This window comes from Miniopterus schreibersii, assembly GCF_964146895.1.
Source record: "Miniopterus schreibersii genome assembly, chromosome: 7".
Lineage (NCBI taxonomy): Eukaryota > Metazoa > Chordata > Mammalia > Chiroptera > Miniopteridae > Miniopterus > Miniopterus schreibersii.
In genome coordinates, this window is record NC_138108.1 from 50,725,474 (window position 1) to 50,743,727 (window position 18,254).

Consider the following 18,254-nt stretch of genomic DNA (forward strand, 5'->3'; position numbering starts at 1 on the left):
CACCAAAATTTTAAAATGCCAAATGTTGATGAAAATGTTCAGCAGTGTGAATGCTTGTCTACACCACTAGGAATGCAAACTGGAACGCACATTGGTGTTGTCTAGTAATGTTGATGCTAAACATACCTGATGCTCCAGGAACTCCAACATTTCTAAGAACATACCCTCAGGAACATTTAGCAGTGTGCACCAGGAGACGTGAACAAAAATGGTCACAGAGGCATTGCTGAGGACAGCAACCACCCAGCTGGAACCTACCCAAATGTCCACCAACAAGAGAATGAATAAAGTGTGCTTTATTCTTATAACGGAATATCACGTAAAAATGAACGAACTATAGGAACACACACCAACACAAATGGATGTCATAGGCATGATCTGGAGCTAAAAAGGTAAGTGGCAAAAAACAACAAGTTGAAATGATTCTATTTCCGTAAAATTCAAAAATATGCAAATTATATGTACTGTGTAAGGAATGAATCATATATGGGAAAACTGTAAAGAAAAGAATGATAGCCCACCCCGTGTGGCACAGTGGTTGAGCGTCAACCCATGTACCAAGAGATTGCTGATTCAATTCCCAGTCAGGGCACATGCCCAGGTGGTGGGCTCAATCCCCACTAGGGGGCATGCAGGGGGCAGCCGATCCATGTTTCTCTCTCATCGATGTTTCTATCTCTTTCTCCCTCTCCCTTCCTCTCTCTCTCAAAAAAAAAAAAAATATATATATATTTTTTAAAAAGAATGATAAGAAATTCAGAGGAGTGCTTCCTTCTGTGTAGGGACCACTGTGTAAGGTACATATGATCAGGAAGAGTCTTACAGGCATAGCTACTCTGTTTTAGATATATTTTATAATTAAAAACATGACTTTAGAGGTCCTAAAAACTCATTTTCCTTCTCCCTAATTGTAACCGAGAAAAAAAATAATAGTTAACACTCTCACACATTCATGCAAATTCCATAAATTAGGTTTCCATCTTGGTATCTTCACTTATGGCTATTGACCTTGGCCAAGTTATATTTCCTGTTTGTCTTGTCTGTATTTGTAAAATGAGGATAATAGTAGTACCTTCATAACATGATTGTTAGATAGGAGAGCACATGGGAAATGCTCAGCACAGTGGCCAGGCACCCAGTGGGTGGCCGATATCTGTTATTTTGCTCACACCATTGCCACAGCTTGGAGTTTCTTCCCCATCACTTCTATCTACTGAATGTTATTCATTCAAGGATTTGAGAAAATCAAAGGTGCCATGTTCCAAAAAGTGTTTAGAAAGGTTCATTTGCCTGAGAGGATAACAACTGTGTGCAGTGAGGTCAGTTGAGAAACTATTGCAATATAATGTAAGCAGGAACTTATATGTCCTAGCTAGGCTAAGGCAGGGGCTCTTAGAATTCATAAAGTAACATTTATTGAGAGCTTACTCTGGGGCAGGCCTGGCACTCAGTGCTCACCACATGCTAATAAAGATGAGGCTGATGCCTTCAAGGAGCTTCAGGCTGGGCAGGATCAGAAAGGCAAGCAGCGATAGATGCAAAGGAATCAGAGTGGTAGCAGGGTCTCTTACTCAGAACTTTCCACTGCCCATTCCCTAGAGAATCAAGTCAAAGTCTTTACATCATATTTAAGGCACTTCAAAAAACAGGCACAACTCACCTTTCTGCTTAGAGCCCCACCACAACTACTTTCAACACCCACACACACATGTTCCCCACAGAGCAGCCACAATGAACTTAATTAACTGTCTTCCAACAGAGCATTACATCTTCCCACCAGCTGTGCCTGGCCAAACTCCTACCCATTCTTCAAGGCCCAACTGAGAAGTTTCCTTCCTTGAAGCCTGTCCAGCCTCCCCCTCCATTCAGCCCTGAGTTACTGCGTGTGTGCCTCAGTCTTCCCCAGTACTCAGCAAGCTGAGACAGGGATGTGGTCTTTTTTAACTTATCCTGGGAGGGGCCCAGCTCCTGTGATGGCAAGAGCTCAATGTTGCTACCTAACTGAAAGGTGGGAGCCTGGAGGGAGAACAGAGCCAAGGTAGGTTTGGAGCCATCAGCAAAGCCTTGGCAGCTGGAATCAGGAAAGACAACCTTGACATTCACCTCTTGGTGGAAGAATTCACTTTTGCCGGGTAGGGATGGAAGCCATCCTGAGAACATACCAGGTGCTCAGTAAACATGGGGTTTAAAAATATAGACCGTCATTTCCAGGCAACTCAAGTCCCCTTATTCATAATCATAACAGGGAGAGGATGACTCTTACTCTCACAGTTGCCTGTTTTGGACGCAGACTTCCACACTTCTAATGGATTATCATTAGTTATTATCAAAAAAATTTTTTTAAAGAGCTTACTTGCAAAGATCAAATAGTTATAAAGTCTAAATCATCCTTGGAAGTGTTGTAAGGTCACTCGAATAGCCTTTGCTTTTAATTCTTTAACGACTGCGGGTCAACTGTAGCGTGAATTACCCACCTTACCTTTGTTTGCTCTATCAAAATACGCAAAACGTTGCCAAGGACGGCTGAATTATGTGACCTGACCACAGCTGCGTCAAGACGCATGCACATTTCCTCCTCGAGAGAACCGGAGGATGCGGTGACTTTCCAGCCCGTCCGTGGCTGGAGCGTCGGCGCAGAACAAGGTCCTAAATTCACAGCACCCACCCAGCCGGGTGGCGTCTCCCGGGCTTGACCCATAAGAGGCGGGCCCGGGACCCCCAGCGCGCGGGGCTCTGCGGGGCTCAGCTTCCCGCCTCCCCGGGGTGCGGCCCGCAGCAGGTGGGCAGAGCTCCCCGCGCGTCACCTTCCCGCCCCGCCCGCCCCGCCGGGCCAGGGAACCCAAGACCCGGTGATCTGATTGGCTGAGGGCAGCGGGGCGGGGGCGGGGCGCCCCGAGCCTAGGGGCCAGGGCGCGGGTGGGGCGAGGTTGGGCGCACCCGAAGGGCCGGTGCCACCTGCGCCGCGGGACCCACAGGGCGGGCTCAGGATGGGGACCCGCCGGGACGCCGCTCGCCTGGCGGCCGGGCTCCTCGTGCTGCTCCTCCAGGGCTTCGCGCGGGCGGAGCCCTTCGGCCACGCAGGTAACCGGGGTCGCGCGCCCGCGCCGCCTGGGGGCCTGGACGCGGCGGGTCGGCCGCCTTCCGTCGGTTCGGGCTCGGGCTGAGTTCCAGGGTCACGTCCTCTCTGTGTTGCCCGGGGGTTTGGAGCCGGACAAGTGAGCCGGAGAGGTCTGGGGACAAGGGGCTCCGCTGCCCTCGGTGGAGGCGGGTGGGGGTGGGGGTCCAGGGGGTGGCGGGGTGGGGCGCGGAGGCAGGGCCTTTCCGAGGCCGAGGGCCAGGACCCCAGGGTGGGGGCGCGCCGAGTCCTCTCTGGGCCCTCCCCGCCCTGCCCCCTCCCCGTCCCCTCTCCCCAGCTTGCCTCTCAGTACGCCCCGCGCCCCGTCCCGCCGGCCTCGCCCCTCCTTCCCCCTGGGTCACTTTTGCAACTTAGTGTCCAGAGGCGCTTTCCACCGACAGCACGCGGGACGAGTAACGATGCCCCGACTTCGCTGTGCCCGCGGATGCTCGTGAATGAAGTCGGGTTAAGCCCGTCTTCTGAAGTGAGCCTGATCATGACTGTTACGGTGTCTGGAGCACCGGCCCTTTTTTTCTAACTGGTTTATCACCTGCAAACGATCGCCTCGGTCGTGATCGCGTGGGAGGCAGGCCGTGGGAGAGCAGGTCGCCCCCCTGCGATTTCCTGCCCGTCACCGCGGAAGCGGGACCGGGAACCGCCGCCCTGGGCTGATGCTCTGGGTGGTGCCAGCCTCGCCGCCCCCCGGGCAGCGCCGGGAGATCGCTTTTACTTTCTCTTTTTGCCTTGGCAAAGTTGCGTCTTGAAGACTTTCTTTCTTGGCACTGTGGGCAACGTGCAGTCAGTAGGCAGCCCTCGCCCGCCGCTCGTTATCTTTGCTGCAGGAGGAAGTGGAATGGTCTAGGGGGTTTTTGAAAAACTTCACATGGCTTGTGGCTCCGGTTTTCTTTGGAGTGACAGACACTAAGTTACTCTCTGAGTTAGACTTTTTTCAGTGTTGGGAAGCGGTTTCTCAGAGTGTCAGCGGCGTCACCCTGTCATGACCTTGCTCTGAGTCACACTTCTCCAATCTTTTTTGACCCTCTGTATTGGAAACTACCTAATTCCTTTATTGCTGCGAGAATTCCACTCTGTCTGCCCCACACTCCAGGGAGAAAATGTTTACTGCAGCAACTAACCTATAGTCGAACACACTAACCTTTCGATCACTACACTCTTGGTTTCCATCTGCATCTATGGTAGCCTTATCTGTTTTGTCTCCCGCCCAGAATTCAAGATTTGCTGAATTTTTGCAATCTCTACAATCCCTCGCCTTTCTCATCAACCCAAAGCAAACAGCAAAGGGTTAACTCCATTCTCCCTGCACTAGGTCCTCATATTTGATTTCCTGCAGCCTTTCTCCCTCATAGCAGCTGCTCTGGTTGGCATTCTCACAACCTCTGACCAAATCTGTGGTCCTATTAAAGAAAGCACTGGACACCCTCGCCGCTGGTTAGAGCATGGGCCACAGACTGAAGGGTCCCAGGTTTGATTCCGGTCAAGGGCATGTACCATAGTTGCAGGCTCGATTTGGGGCACACACAGGAGGCAACCAATCTGTGTGTCTCTCTTACATCGATATTTCTCTCTCTCTCCCTCTCTCTCTATCTCTCTTCCTCCCACTCTCTCTGAAAAAGCAAAGGAAAAAATATCCTCAGGTGAGAATTAAAAATTAAAAAAAAGAAAAGAAAACACTGGAATTTTTGAAACCCCAGCCATCTGGGTAGCTTGTTTGGCAGTTTTTCAGCTTCATGATGCTGGTAATGGCATGCATCTCATCACATGTACGCGGCTAGGTTTGTGCAGGTGGTCTTGGTTGCTCAGATGCTGGAGGAGTACCTCTGTGTTCTTGGGGAAATGCCAGGTGCCTAGTTTGCTTTTTTGCCTCATTGGAGAGCTAACAACTTGAAGTAAACCAATCCTTCAGGAACTCACCAGCCCACACCACTCGATCTGAACTCCATGACTTTCTGACCTAATAGACTGTCATGGACCCAACAGTCACTTCAGCACCTGTTTTTGAGCGGGCAAACCCAGACTTACTGTCTCCTGCTGCACCTGTACAGTCTGCACACATGGTAGTGACTCCACAAAACGCTCAACAGTGTGGGCTGTGGAAGTTCCCCTGAAATTAAAAGTGCTGCAGTCTTCACCCTTCTGGCCCTCCCAGGTATCTCCCTCTTCATGTGTCTGTGGTTAAAAAATGATGTCCAGCTTCTCTTTGGAATGTTCAAAGCTCTTTGGTTTAGGACTTGTAAGAAATTACTTAATGATCAGACAATAAGAGATAATTTTCCTTAGGTGGATGTGGAAATACTAAAAATTCATTGTCAATTTATGATGTTACTTAGCCATTTTCTCTCAAACATCACTAGAATGTTTATGTAAAATGAAGCATACAAAAAGGGTTATGAGGGGGGATGAGGCTTCTTCTATCAACCTCTACCTTTTAGACTTGTCCCAATATTATATTTGGAAATAAACATTAAAATTCCATTTAGGACCAGTGTAAAATTGTTAAGTGAACAAGATGCAATATTAAGCTATTAATAAAGGATCTTTTTTATAAATTGCTGTAGCTAGAAACAGAGGTGTTGCAATTAGGTAAGAAGCTTGGCAACTCCTCTTTAACATAGCGACTCCATGCTACTGTCATCTGTCTTGTGGTCTTTCAGGCTTCCCACAAGCTTATCGAGTCCCAGGATCTCAGAAGTAAAACATAGTAAATGGAAAAGGGTACATATTTTTTCTCTTCCAAAGAGTATTTATAAAGCAGCAGTATCACCCAAGTGCACATGCTCAAAACAAATGCAATTAGAACGACCTAAAATGCTGCTAACATGAATATGACATAGTAAAGTTGTGGACATCTGTTCAAGAACAATATGCAGTGTGCACCCCTATGCTCATTGCAGCTTTATTTACTATAGTCAAGATTTGGAAGCTGCCCTAGTGCCCATCAGTAGATGAGTGGATAAAAAAGCTGTGGTACATTTACACATGGAATACTACTCAGCCATAAAAAAGAAGTAAACCTTACCTTTTGCAACACCATGGATGGACCTGGAGAGTATTATGCTAAGTGAAATAAGTAAGTCAGAGAAAGACAAGTACCATATGATTTCACTAATATGTGGGATCTAATGAACAAAATAAACAAACAAAATAGAAACAGACTCATAGATACAGAAAATAGACTGACAGCTGTCAGAGGGGAGAGGAGTTGGAAGCTAGGTGGAAAAGGTGAAAGGGTTAAGCAAAAAAAACCACCTCATTAACACAGATAATAAATAATACAGTGATTACAAGAGGTAAAGAGGGTTGGGGGAGGCAGAAGGGGGTAAAGGGTGGATAAATGGTGATGGAAGGAGACTTGACTTTGGATGCTGATCACACAATACAACATACAGATGATGTGCTATAGAACTGTACACTTGAAATCTAAATAATTTTATTAACCAGTGTCACCCCAATAAATTCAATAAAAAATTTTTTAAAAGGAGCAATATGCAGTGAACTTAGCAAAAACCAACAAAACCTGCAAGACTAGGAAAACTGTTATCCTCTGGAAGCATATGATGTTAGAATTGTAAGTGGCTTAGATATCTTATGCTCCACCACTTTCATCTTAAGTTTGGAGATATGAAGACCCTGGGGAGATTAAGTGACTTCCCTGAGGTCTCCCAGCTAACTGGTAGCAGAGATAAGTCTTTAATCTAGGATCCCTAATTCCTTATTCCACTGCCACTATACTAAGAGCCATAGCTAATCCTTTGGATTCTGCAAAGGCAACCTGAAAAATCTAGATCTCCAAACCGCAAAGGTAGGCAAAGTTGCTGCTTGCCCAGTTCACCTGTTTAGGGTTAAGGGGCACAGAGCTGAGTGGCCAGGAAAGAGAGGAGTAAGGCTACAGCAGAGAGGAAGTTTGCAGCAAGGGTGGCAGCCACCCATTTTCTGTAGGAGCCGACTTCTTTTTTCCTGCAGAAATCCCTGGTACCTAGGAACACAAGGTTTATTTTGGAGAGGTGAGAGAAAATAGTTTGAGAAAGAGGTACGTCCCAGGGCTGAGCAGCTGTTGGATATATGGGAGAACATTAGAGAAAATGTGAGCAATAATCTTCTATGATAGTACTTTTGTTGTTGTTGTTGACTATCTTCCCAAACTGCTTCCACAAAGTAGTCAGTGGCAGAGTGATGTCAAGGGAGAAAGAGTGAGGGAGGGAAGCTGCTATGCCAAACACAGATCACTGCCACCCTATGTGATGTTTTAAAGTACAGATTTGAAAGCAGAAATAACAAAGTTTTAAGGGATTTTGTTCCTGTCGTTTCTCTTGTCACTGCTTTTGCTACTGCTATTTAAAACAAGAAGTTTTGTCCAAAGTTCAAACTGGAGTTGGAGTTAATTTTATAGTTGTTATTTACATAGTTAAATTTCCCCTCAAGTCGTTGGTATGAAAATTTTTAACTCTGAAAGCCTGTGAGTTATTATTATTATTAGAGAAGGTGTTTAGTGTTAGTCAAACCAGTGACTGTGAAACTGCCATAAAAATGAAAGTGCCTTTTGGGAACTAAAATTGTACAGGTCCTTCTGCTGAATACTTTGGTTCATTGATCATGATTATTTAAGTTTGTCTGAAATGTTTCAGCTTTACTTTCATCAACATGAAGTGCTTGCTTATAACTTCAAAATTTTTTCTATGTAAAATCACTGACTAAATTGTTCAGTTGTAGTTTGTTGTAACAGATGTGAATCTTGCCCAACAGACAGCTATGCAAGCAACAACACATTACTTTATTTTCATAATATCACATTAAATTTTATTCTGAGGTCCCATTACACAGGTTAACAGAACTTCAGTTTCAGTCATTACTGACATCCTCCCCAGCTCATGCAAAACTTTCAGGGAAACATTCAGGGAGGTTCCTCCTTTTAGCCTTCACTGGTTACTTCTGAGTTTTCTGTTCTTACTTACTGGGTCTTGAATCCTGTGGCTCAGGTGATTGCTGGAGCTTAGAGTTGGGCTCCCTGGGTGATCCACACAGTAAGCCTCCTACCTTCAGCCCCTGCCCAGGGGTTTCCCTTCACCTTCCTGGAGGTGCTACAGTGGAGTTGGCCACAGATTCCCCCCTGCACTCAGAACCCAGACCTTCACTTCCTCTCAACCCTCAGACGTCTCCCCGTCTTCTCTGAGACACGTCTATGTCAGGTAATTACCCTGCCATAGTAAAGTGTGAGCAAGACAGAACTGTGATCCTGAATAGACTCCGGGTGTTTTTCATTAACTACAGACCACCAGTCTAAAGGAGATGAAAACAAAGGAATTTCTTTATCTTGTTAAACAAAGGGGGAGAACCGTTTCATGGAATAGCAATAACAAATATTCGTACTATTCTAAGTGTTTTGCGTGTATGAGCTCATCTTATCCTCACATCTACTGTATAAAGTACTGTTTTACAAAGGAAGAAACTGAGGTACAGCAGTTAAGTAACTTGCCCGGATCATATGGCTAGCAAGTAGCCGAGGCAGACTGTAAACCCAAGCCAACGGGCTCCAGAGCCCAGGCTCATGCCCCACTGTGCTGCCTCGCTGGCCGCTGCTGGCCTCTGACCTTGTGGTACATTACAGTTTACACAGCGTGGGGGGTAGGAACAGTCCCACAGTGCTCACCCTGTTCCCAGCTGGCAGGGGCCAAGGCATATTAGCCACATAATTCAGAATCCTGAAGTGCCTTCTTTGACTGTCTTGACTCAGGTAACGATCCATTCACCATCGTCAATGAAAACACAGGCCAGTGCATCAAGCCAGTGAACGACTGGATAGTAGCCATGGATTGTGACAAAACCGAGGGCCTGTTGTGGAAGTGGGTGTCAAAGCATAAGCTCTTTCATTTGCAATCCCAGAAGTGCCTTGGCCTCAATATCACCAAACCCACGGATTCCTTGAGAATGTTCAGATGTGACGCCAGTGTCATTCTGTGGTGGAAATGCGATCAGCACTCCCTGTACGGAGCTGCCCAATCCAAGCTGGCTCTGAAGGATGGACACGCCATAGCAAGTACAAATTCATCTGACAGCTGGAGGAAAGGAGGCTCCGGGGAAAGCCTCTGCGACCAGCCTTACCATGGTAAGTACTGGAGAGGGACTTTGACTCATTTGCTGCTGTGTTTGTTAAATGTGACATTAAACATTCACAACTGACCACAGAGCTGTACACAGGCAAGGGCAGTGAGCTAGGCTTCAGTTCCAGGCACTGGGCAGTCACTCTGAACTCTCCCCGGGGGGTCGGTGCTGGGAAAGGTACAGGCCTTGTGAGGTCACACAGCCATTCTGTGGCACCCTGGAATTGAAAATATCCCTGATGACTGAGCACATGTTTACAAACTTTTTATGATTACATCCTGAACTCCAATGTAAAGAAAAAGTTAGGGTGATGGGAAACCCATCGTACAGGATAAAAGTCAAATGATGTAGTTAAGTCGAACCTATTCTAAGTTACAGAAGAAAAAGAAAGAAAAAGGAAATCTATTTTTTCTTATCTGCAGATTTTGATGTAATGGAAAAGTTTAAGAGCCTCATGTGGGTTCCTGTACTTATTTTATTTTTGCTGTGGCTCTTACACTTTGATAGTAGACTTTTTCTCAGTTGCTTCCAAAAATGAGTACATGATCCTTGCCCTTGGGGAGTTGATTGTGAATTTTGTTCTGAGTCTAGAGACTGGAAGATAAGGAATTTCCAAGTTTAAAGAGAACGAGTAGGTTTCTTTTTAAAACCTAAATGTAAATAGCTCTCACGCAAGCAAATCTTTTTTCAGTATGTTGCTCTAAAATTACATCAGATGTTGATATATATATATATATATATATATATATATATATATATATTTTAATTATCTTATGTCTTAACTAGTATCTGACCTTTGCTCTTCTATGTGAACTTACACAGCTTTACAGAGATGTTTTTTTCTCTTCTTTTGAAGCTCATTTAAGCACATACAATTTGGCCTCCACACGAGGTTCTGTCCTGAGGGAACCCCTTTCTATTTTCTAGTGCAGATGCAGCTGCCTCTGAGATGTCTGGTTCTACTGTTATGGGGACATATGAGAGAATTTAGGGTTTTCTTTTCTTCAGTCCTCAACCCTAGAGTAGTTGAACAGGCCTGTTTCTGCTAGCCAGCTTCCTCTGTACCTTAGAAAGCAACTGCTTTCTGGATGCCACTTGATGGCAAGTTTAAATGTTGTGCTGTAAAGCCTTTCTCCAACTTGGCTGCTGAGAGAAAACAGGGAACCAAACAAAATGGCTTTTGAACTGGATTTGATTTGTTCCATTGTATTTGCTCAAGGATCAGAAAGCATCATTTTCTTGGCAGGGCTCTTTCTGTCTCTTGCCCCTAATTCTTTCTAGGGATATATTTGTAACTGTAAGTTACTTCAGCCCCCAAAATGTCTAACAGGTTTTCTTCATAATCCTATGTGTTTTATTTCATGCATTTATAATATTCTGAGAGGGGGGCCCGCTGCCAAAGTGATTGGTGTCCCCAAAAAGGTTAAGAACGCATCTAGGTCACCACCCCAGAGAGAGTCAAACAGGCATAAAGTGTTTCTTGACCTTACCAAATATAGTATTTGGAACACTGATGAATCTCAGAGGGGAGGGGGCAAGAAGAAATTAACCAAAGAACTTATACTCATATATGCATAACAGATGGACATGACAATAGTGCAGTGAAGGTTGGTGTGGGGCAGGGTGGAGGGGGTCAAAGCAAGGGAAAAAGGAGGGACATCTGTAATACTTTCAACAATAAAAATAAATTTTTTGAAAAAGAAATAAGAAATTTAGAAATTTCTAAATGTAGTTCTGACTTGTCAACACATACCTCAGGATTTAATTTGCGCAGAGGTCAGGACCAAATCTGCCTCCTCTTTTTCCATTCCTCTCCTGGTGAGCGGTTCCTTCCAAGTCGCATATGTCAGAAATCTGTAAGTCTCCCTAGAGTTGTCCTCATTTCCTCTCCCACCATTCAAATTTAATCCAATATTAAGTCCTTGCAATTTTACTCTTTTAAATTTATGTAGTCCCTCATTGTTCTCAGGTTGGAAACTGCTGTCTTAAGTCAGGGACTTTCTCTAGGACTGCTCTCTCAGACTCCTCATATTGGTTCCTGTCCCTCTTCTTATCTAACTTTATAGAGGAAAGAAAGATAAGATACCTAAATTGCAACAAAGTGAAGTCCAAAGTTACCAAGCTTGTTACAGCAAAGCTGCAGCTCAAAACCAAGATCTTGTTCCCCAAATATAGCTGCTTTATTTCTCCCTTGGCTTTTGCTGTATAAATTATTTTACTTCTAATATAAGAACATTTGTCACTGTGTCCTTGGTTGCCTCTCTTGCCAACCCCCATCCTGTGTGAGTCATGTCCATCAGAGAAAACTTTATTTTTTAAAAATTTATCTTTATTGATGAAAGTATTACAAATGTCTCCTTTTTCCCCCTATTGAGCCCCTCTACCCTGCCCCCAACCCCTCCCCAAGCCTTCATCGAATTATTGTCTGTGTCCATGGGTTATGCATATGTGCATATCAGTTCTTTGGTTAATCTTTTTTTTTTTTTTTAATATATCTTTATTGATTTCAGAGAAAGGAAAGGAGAGGGAAAGAGAGACAGAAACATCAATGATGAGAGAGTCATTGATCAAGCCCACAACCGGGCATGTGCCCAGACCAGGAATCGAACCCCAATCGCCTGGATCCTAAGTCAATGCTCAACCGCTGAGCCACGCTTGGCCGGGCTCTTTGGTTAATCTTTTCCCGCCCCCAACCCTCTTCCCTCTGAAATATATCAGTCTGCTGCATGCTTCAATGTCTCTGGGGAAAAAACTTTAGTTATATACATTTTATGAATAAACTGCTTTGGCTACCATCCAGATATGCGTTTACGTCATTAAGATATCATGGCCTTGCTAGCACTCTTCAAATGGTGAACTATGCAGAGGAAATGGGCTGTTATTGGAGCCGCGGTTGTAGAGCTCTCTGAATTTCGAGCAGCTCTTAAAAGCCTGTCAACTTCTTTTAACCATTGAAGATATTTTGTCTAACAGTAGCAAAAATTTTTATATTAGTTTTCCATGTAAGTGCCTCATCTTTTTAAAGACTGCTATCCCCATAAATCCACATTTGCAGAGAAGATTCTTCCCAGAAAGGCCTGTTTCTCTAAAGAAACCCATGGGATTTAAGAGGTCCAGAAGCAGCGAAGAAATGTGTGAGAATAAAACTCTTGGTGAATAGTTAGCGTAACTTAGCTGCTGCTGTTGTGGTGGTTATATGCTTGTTCTGCAGAACATATTGTGAGTAGGAGAGCTTTTTAATGGGACCCCAGCTTTGAGCTATGAAACATAACTTGAAACCTGAGAAGGCAGCCATAGCTGTCACAAGTTGTCCTTATATGTCAGGGACTCTAATCAAAGAGCCTGTTCCTGTCATTTACAACTGAGTGACTGACTGATTCGTTTAACTACTCTGCAAATGGGAATTTCACAAACAGGTGTAATACTGACTTCAGGGGCTTATGGTAAAAAGCAAGTGAAGGAAATGTGTGTGAAAGCACTTTGTATGAGAAACACAGCATTTAGAAAAATAACCTGATGTTTCTATAAGTAATAGTCACTGTGCACAGGGACTCTCCTGTTAAGTGTTGTAATACGGGAAGAGAAAGTGGTCATGAGATCTTGGGAGTTTGGGTATGGTTAAAAACAAAACTTGGGTAATAAGCAGGATCCTTATAAAATATAAGGACAAATTACTCTCTTTAACAGAAATACCCTGTTCATAACCATTTATATGTCAGAGGAAAACAAAACCAATGTTCCTTAAAAGATTTTTTGCAAATAAAAACATTTAAATTATTCTTACCTTTTGCTGTATTGCTGCTTAATATTAAGTTAAGTCTTACTGCTACCAGATGTGGTTGGTCCCACAACAGGTATGATTTGGACCTGCAGATAGTGTGTGGGTTCTTGACTTTGTGCAAGAAAGATTTCACAACACAAGTCCAGGTGTTTTTGAGAGTATGTTTATTAAAGCTGGAGATAGTGAAACAAAAGAAGGTCTTAAGGTAGAAGAAGCAACAGAAGAGAGAAAGTCAGAAAAAGGGGACCTTCAACACAGGTTCACAGGTTAAGCCCAGGATGAGCTGCCACTGCCCACTGCTCCCCTGGTTGCAAGTCTAGTGGGGACCCTTAGAGTTTAGGAGAAAAACAGCAGAGATACAAGGCATGGGTGTGCTCTAGTGAGAGCATGCCATGAGCAGAATATGTTTATTAAAGCTGGGGACAGTGAAACAAAAGAAGGGCTTAAGGTAGAAGAAGCAATCGGAGAGAGAGAAAAAGGGGACCTTGCAGACAGGTTCAGGAAGTCAGTCCGGGATGAGCTGTTGCTGCCCATTGCTCCCCTGGTTGCGAGTCTTGTGGGAACCAATAGAGTTTGAGAGAGAGAGAGCAGACATACAAGGTATGGGTGTGCTCTAGCAAGAGAGCACGCCAGAGGGTCCTTTGTCTTGAGGCTTCTTATCTTTCTTTAGCTGGTGGAAATCCTAGGGGAGGTCTCAGGAGAGGGTCCTAACAGAATATTTATTAGCTTTTCAGCTGTGTCTTTCAATATGTTGATTCATCAAAAAGTGTGTATATAGGGGTCAGGGTTATATTCTGGTTAGTTTTCTTTTTAAAGAACATTATTGAGAGGGACCAGGACCGAGGCCAGTCTGCCCCTGCATGGTCTGGAATGTATAAACTATTTGCTCCTAAGTGTCCTTGGTTAGGGAAGATAAAACCTTGTTGATTCAATAGCTGTCTGTAAATTGCTCAAATTGTTTGGCCTTGCTTAATTATTCTGTCTCAGTTTATTCCACTTGTCAAGGAATTTCCCTAGCTTCTTACTATCCTTCCACATCACACTGCCGTTAAGTGAACATTTGAGAATAATAAAGGATGTGGAATCAAATACTATCTTAAGTACACTTTTATGCAAACATATGAGACATTCTGAGGGACCCTACTAGCCTGTAAAGGGTGATTGAATCTGGTTCCTATGCTTTACCTAGCCATAATTTAATCTGGTAATGAGCATAGTTTTAAACAAATTACAGATGTGGAAAAAAGTGACCAAAATAGTTATAGGGTTAGCTGTTCTATAAAAACACCTTTCCAAGAGATGTTATTAACATATGTATTGAGCACTTCTTCTAGTATTTCTAGGAATATTTGAAGTTAAAATAATTTTTCGGTTCCTCTCCATGCATGTACCAGGGGAAATTACTAAAAGGGAAAATGCTAGTTCTGCTGCTTCCCTGGTCACCAGCTGGTCCTATGACTGCCCAGTTGAAGCTGTTTTTTCTTTCATAACCTGAATTACCAGGTCCTGCCCCTCTCCAAAAACCCACTCTGAGATCCAGCAGCTCTTCTTCCCACTTCCTTGAAACCCATAGGCTCAATTCTACCACCAGTCTGTGAAGAACAGGGCTGTTTGTCCATCTTTCAAACTCTACAGTAGTTTCCAAAGTCCACACCCACCTTCAGTGATTCCAAGGTATTTTACTGGCCCCACTAAAGAAAAGAAGATAAAGTGTATGTTTAAGTGGCAGGGCACCGCTTCTGGTGAAATACTCTGCTAATCACAGTAGTTAGTTGATCCTCACTTGATCAAGCCATGGTCTTTTAGCTCACCATCGTATCACAATTAATATAAGTTTTGCATGGCTTATCTCATTAAATCCTCATGGACAAACCTATGAGCTAGGTACTATTATTCCTAATTTGCAAATGCAGAAACTGAAGCTCATAGAGGTTGGAGAGCTTGCCCACACCCACACAGTTGGTCAGTGGGGGAGCCAGCATTCAAGTCCAGACCTGAGCAGTCAGCATTTGTGCTCTGAATTTCTACACCACACAGCCTACACAAATACAGTATTCTCATAAGTGAAAACAACCATCTTTCTTTCAGAGCAGTTTTGGAAATTAGTTAGCTGAAGCAGATTATCTGCTTGTTAACTCTTCTTTCCTCTGCTTCCCCCTCAACCCACAGAGATATATACCAGAGATGGAAACTCCTACGGGAGACCTTGTGAATTTCCATTCTTATATGATGGGACCTGGCATCATGAGTGCATCCATGATGGAGATGACAATGGGCCGTGGTGTGCAACCACCTTAAGTTATGATTATGATCAAAAGTGGGGTATCTGCTTAAACCCAGGTATGTATGGGCTAGTAAACGTTGTATATAGAAAGAAAAGGCACATTTCCAAGAGGCAAAAGGGAGAAGGAAGAGTCCAAGATAATTCAGAAATGACTGCAACAGATATTATCCTAGGTAAGGAGTATATATTTGAGGGAAAAGGGAGAATTAATGTGTAGCCATGAACGTCCTTTCAGAAGTAGGCCAGGAAGAGAACAAAGATAGGATGGCGTCACAGATCACACATGATGAGGGGGTGGTCTTCAGCACAAACACCGCTGGGAGAGAAAGTGGAAGAGGCACGGGCTGTGGGGAAATTGCTGCTGACCTTTAGCAGAGCAGTCTGGAAGACTAGCGGTCATAGAAGCTGGGCTATAATGGACTGAAGCGTGAACAGAAGGGGGGTAAGCCTCCCAAGTTTTATGGAAAAGGAAAAGAGAGGGGAGGGGTAGTTCAGAGGGAGATAGGTTGAAGAAACAATTTTAGGATGGTGGACGCTTAAGTGTGTTTATGGCCTGAAGCAAAGAGGGGGGTGTGTCAAAAGAGACATATCCCTGACTCTCTCAAAATTGGTGAATGGTTCCCTCTGCCATTCCTATATATTGATCAGAGCATTTTTTCTAATTGCTTCTTACTTGAAGCAAACAATTCAGGATGTGCAAAAGAACTGACTGTTCCTTAGAGAGAGAGAAAGACCAAAGTAGGAGTTGCATCATTATCAGGTATACAATAGATTTTCTTGCCAATCAGGTAAAAGTAACAGGGGATCATGGTACCGGACATGTGGTAAGTACTCAAGAAATATTTTTAATGGGCAATAGGTTGGAAGAATCTGTAGTAAAGGAAAAGGGAACAGCTCCAGACCTAAGTAATAATACTTAATACTTATAGGGCCCTGCAAGTGTCAGTTACTAGTCTAAGCACTCAACCTGTATTAACTCCTGCAATCCTCACACAACTCCATTTTACAGGTGAGCAAACTGAGGCACAGGGGAGTTAAATTACTTGCCTAAGGTCACACAGCTAATAAGTTTCAGAACTAAGATTTAAAGCCAGGAAATGCAGCCCTGAAGTCCTTGTCCTAAATAGTTATACTATCCTGCCTTATTCAGCAGCCAACCTAGTGATATAGCAAAGTTGATCCCTCCGTGAGGGAAGCTGAGCTTCAAAATGCAGTTCTTGACAAAATGCAGAGTCCTGTGTTCCAACAAATAAAGAACTGCGGTTATACTGAGCCACTGGTTCTCAAACTGTAGGATGCAACAGAATCACTTGGAGAGTTTGTTAGAACACTCTGGGGCCCTGCTTCAGAAATTATAATTCTGTAGATTTAGAGTAGGGCCCAAGAATTTGCAGTTTAATGAGTTCCCAGATAATGCTAATGATGGTGGTCTGGAACCACACTTTGATAATCACTCTTCTAGGTAGAGGCACAGGCTTTTAAACACCTGGAACCCATTGAAAAGTAAAAAGCCAGTACTTGCTTCAGCTCTAATAGATAAGCAGAGTTCGGTCAACCAGGCACCAATTTCATTTAAATGTCACAATAGTTTGGATCGGAAATATTAGATGTGACTGGGAGTTTAGAGGTTATCCAGTGCAAACCCTCACGTCTCAGGTGTGGAGCAACAAACCCAATTGATAAAGTGACCTGTCAGGGTCAAACCCCATTTGTGTAGAGCCTGGTGGAGATCCCAGGCTTCCTGACCCTTATTCCCCGATATATTTAGCCAACTCTGCCTCACTGCCTTGATTGGCATGTGTCTCAATACCTTTAGTCTCCACTGCATGGCTGGGGGATGGATTTTTAATGCATTCATATGTCTCCCAGAGTTATTTTTATGGAAGAAGCAAGACTGTGAGCTTTTAAAACCCAAGAACTGCTAATCCATGAGATTTCATTTTATAGTAATAAACACACTGCTAGTCCACTGGAGCTTCTGGATTTATAAGCATTGGGCCTCAGTGGTAATAAGGAACCTTTAGGCAGTGTACGTACAAATCCACCTATTTTGTTTTCACCACATGTCACAGTAACCTCTGTTGCTATTTAGGCCATTCATGTGGCTGAGGGAGCAGTGTTAGTCATTCAGACAATCAGTAGACCAGATGGAGAGACTGGAGCTCTGATGACAACTCTGCTGCAAACATGTCTAGACCTTTGTTCCCATATGTGAAAGGAGGACATTAGCCACAATGATATCTAAGGGCCCTTCCAGCTTGGGAGAGCCAGGATGGTGGCGGACTGAGTGGAAGCTGCACTGGCACTCTCCCGGGGCCAATCTGGATTTACAACTAAAACATAGAAAAACCATCCTGAAAACCAGCTTGAAAGGCCATGTGATATGTGACTGATTATGGAAGGCCCTTTGGAAACCTCGAGTGAAGCCTGGGACACACCTGATGTAGCCTACATTGGGTTTTCCCTCTTGTAGAGAGCACATGGAAGTCTCTGAGTATATTTTTGAATGAGCTGTATCAAGACCTAGATGCCTTGTCCAGGAAATAGCTCGAAGGTTTTTTCTGAAATGATACATGCTTTTAAAATATTTGTTAAAGAAAATAATACGTACATTATACAGTGAACATATATGTATGTACATATATGCATATAATAATTTTGTAATATTAATTATATATCATATATTGAATTATCTATTCAAATATTAAGAAGAAACTTGGACTGAGTTTCCCAAATCATGTAGTCACCTAGGCTCTAAATCTTGAGCATTTAAACAGTATGTCAGCACACAGACATACACATGCAATGGTTTCACTGCAGACACTTCACATGACCTTGTTTTCCATTAACTCAGAGGTTCAACATTGAGCACAGTTGAAGTCTCCTACCCTTAGTGAGAGGGCAGGCATGGGCTAAACTATGGCATTGTAATTGATAGGGCATAAAGGGCGGGTGGG

The 18,254-nt window shown here is 43.8% G+C and overlaps 1 protein-coding gene across 1 annotated transcript in view; it reads left to right on the plus strand.

Moving 5' to 3' along the window:
- Positions 1–2,890: 2,890 nt before the first annotated feature.
- The window catches only part of LOC308559240 (CD302 antigen), a 119,369-nt gene continuing 104,005 nt past the window's right edge, over positions 2,891–18,254 (plus strand). Inside the window, exons 1-3 of the mRNA XM_081141736.1 lie at positions 2,891–3,081; positions 8,865–9,236; positions 15,183–15,353. Of these exons, the coding sequence (XP_080997862.1) occupies positions 2,988–3,081; positions 8,865–9,236; positions 15,183–15,353 (637 nt within the window). The 5' untranslated portion in view covers positions 2,891–2,987. The remainder of the gene's footprint in view (positions 3,082–8,864; positions 9,237–15,182; positions 15,354–18,254) is intronic.